The following is a 2988-nucleotide window of genomic DNA, read 5'->3' as shown; positions in this document are numbered from 1 at the left end:
TGTATTAAAACGAATGGGGTATTTATCATTATAACGTTAAAGTTTAGTTACCAGGGTGCTCTGTTATGTAGAATCTATTGATAAACGTTTCTGGATGAAACAACTGAAATCTTGTGATCCACTTTTATATACAGATTATGCGAAACACTAAAACTATGAACTCACCAACCTTTGTGTTGACACTTGTTAGCATGTTTATTCTCAGGTTCCCTAGAAGTCTTCCGCTGTTTGTTTATATGCTAGACAAGCTATGTGCATGGAGTCTTACATGACATATTTTTCAAGGAATCGTTGCATTCACCAAATCATCACTATGTATCTTATTTTGACTGCATTGTCAACGGAAGTACTATTGTAAACTATTATTTACGGTGATTGTCTATATGTAGAAATCATCAGATGTCGAAAACCTTTGATTTAAATATTCATTTATGGCGCGCCTTTTCAAAAGAATGCAATGTTTACAAAACGTATCATATAGAGGTCAAATACCTCGCAATGAAATCAATGAATGATGTATTGTCCATATGGATTTGGAGCGATCGTCACACTGCGCGATTTAAAATTAGTCTATCATACCACCAAGCATGGAAAGCCAAATGTTACGCAATTGAGATGTTGAGGGGTAGTCTTGAAGATTCCTTTCAAGTTCTACCTAATTATCTATATAATCTCAGATTGTCTAACCCAGGTAGTGTAACCAACATTCGAACGGACAACGAAGGCAGATTTGTCATGAGTTACATGTCCATTGGTGCAGTGGTATGTTTAATGTTCTCTTCATTTACTTATTAATTTAACTCGTATTCATTAACAATGTTCCAATACTTTTATATGTAGACACGTTCGTTTGTTAACTATGCACGACCAGTAATCATAGTCGATGGGGCTCATTTAAAAATTCGTTACTTGGGGACCAACTTGATTGCTGTCGCTATGGATGCTAACAATGGAATCCTTCCATTAGCCTACGGTATTGAAGCAGGAGATACCACCGATCATTGGACATGGTTTTTTGGTAATCTAAGAGACTCTCTACAGTCTTCGGGGTGTTGTATTGATAATCTTACCATTATATCTGACAGGGCACCTGCAATAGCTGTTGGCATATCAATTGTATTTCCAGAAGTGTTTCATGTACTATGTGCTAGACATTTGTTGGGAAACCTCAAAAGTGTGTCTAAAAGGGTTAAAAGTTACGAGTGGAACTACTGGAAAATGTGCAAAGCGTATAGAAAATCTGATTTTGATCACCACTATGGTATACTATCACGACGTATTCCAGACAGTACACGTACACTCACTACTGTTGGCCTCAACAGATGGTCCAGACATCATGCAGATCCTGTTCGGTATGCTTAACTGACTACTAATAGTGAAGAGTCCATGAACGCGCTGTCAGTTCATGCGAGGAAACTCCCTGTTACAATGCTTCTTGAATTCTTTAGAGCTTCAGTTTAACAATGGTTTTGGGAACATCGAAACACTGCTGATGGTTTAACAACACCTGTCACACCATATGCAGAGTGTAAGCTGGGTAAAAGAAATCGTAAGTCTCTTACTTGGACTGTCAAACCGATATCACAAGTTAAGTTTGAGGTAATGGATATGAAAAAAGGCGGTAAAGTCAATCTACAAGATAAAACTTGCACATGTAAACAATGGCAGTTTTTCGGTCTACCTTGTGGACATGTAATGGCAGTAGCAAAGTATTTTGTCCTACGTGACATTACTACACACGTTCAGAAGTATTTCCACACTGAAACGTACAAGTCTGCATACATGAAAGACATTAACCCGCTAGATCATATTTCTGAATGGATAGATCCAGGACACCTACAAACCGTCCGACCGCCATTGGTTACAAAACGACAATCAGGTAGACCGAAGAGTACTGCTCGTATACCGTCCCAAGGAGAAGACAAAGACAATTTCAAATCTAAAAGAAAATGCAATCGTTGCTTGAAATATGGACATACTAGATCAACTTGCACCGCACATTATGATCTATCTGAAGGTACACAAAAGTCCAAGTGTAAGTCAAAAACGAAGGCAAAGCCGAAGGGGATGGTAAAGGAGAAGGGGAAGGGAAAACGTGAAGACTCATGCTCAACACAATTTGAATCGACTTACAATTTGAGTGATGATTAGCTTCTTTTTTTAAGTTTTAAGTGTGTTTAACTGTCATGGATGATAGGTATGTGTGGTTGTATGTTTTCTGTTTTGTGTGTTTAAGTCTTTGTGGTTTAATAATAAGTTAGGTATGTTATCTGATATATCTTATCCAATAAAAGTGTGCGTTTATGCTTAGTCGACCTACATGTTGGTCGACTACAATGCAAACATGGTCGACCTCGTGGTCGACCGAGTTTTTTGAAGTAGTCGACCATAAACTACAAAGACTGGTGGTCGACCACCTTGAAAACTATACTGGTCGACCAGGTAAAGGGGTAGTCGTCGACCAGGTAAAGGGGTAGTCGACCCCTATGGTGGTCGACCTAATGGTGTAAATAGACAATTTTTTTTCAAAAAATGTATTTTGGAATAAAACTTAAAAAAAAAGGTATTTGAGTGAATTTCCCGAAACTTAATATATGACAAATTGAAAATGATACAGCACCCTTCACCCAAAAAAGATTTGACGTCTTACGAACACCAAGAATGTGATGAAAATAAACAATAAAAGAGGAGAAAAAATAGGACTCGTTATCGTTCAAAACTCGTTCACCAGTTTACATTTTTCTCATCAAATTAATAAACGTGAGTGAATTAATAGCACTTTAATTTTCCCAACATAAATCATTCTTGTTTGCCAAAAAATAAACACGTATCCAGGATGAACATCTCATCACACATTTTGCAAAAAATGACGATCATAAGATCATTACATCAAATAGAATTCGTCTTTGTTTAACAAACAATAGAAGTCAACATATAATTTTTGGGATTATAGCCAAAATGTCCATTCCCATCAAGTTTCTTGCGCTG

At 37.1% G+C, this 2988-nt stretch overlaps 1 protein-coding gene across 1 annotated transcript; it reads left to right on the top strand.

Annotated features, from left to right (window-relative positions):
* Positions 1-936: 936 nt before the first annotated feature.
* Positions 937-2151, top strand: LOC139841871 (uncharacterized). Its single transcript, XM_071832063.1, has 2 exons — positions 937-1288; positions 1526-2151. Exons 1-2 carry the CDS (start codon positions 937-939, stop codon positions 2149-2151), a joined length of 978 nt encoding a protein of 325 aa, XP_071688164.1.
* Positions 2152-2988: the final 837 nt, after the last annotated feature.

The sequence above is a fragment of the Rutidosis leptorrhynchoides genome, chromosome 4 (assembly GCF_046630445.1).
Source record: "Rutidosis leptorrhynchoides isolate AG116_Rl617_1_P2 chromosome 4, CSIRO_AGI_Rlap_v1, whole genome shotgun sequence".
NCBI classification, from domain to species: Eukaryota; Viridiplantae; Streptophyta; class Magnoliopsida; order Asterales; family Asteraceae; genus Rutidosis; species Rutidosis leptorrhynchoides.
Note: the sequence above shows the minus strand (reverse complement) of the source record. Positions and strands in the feature narration are given on the sequence as shown.

Bases quoted from the DNA above. Each gene is read 5' to 3' on its own strand.
- LOC139841871 (XM_071832063.1), top strand. From the start codon at position 937: ATGGATGCTAACAATGGAATCCTTCCATTAGCCTACGGTATTGAAGCA. The intron at 1,289-1,525 runs GTACACGTACAC...CACCATATGCAG, and splicing joins ATCACGACGTATTCCAGACA to AGTGTAAGCTGGGTAAAAGA.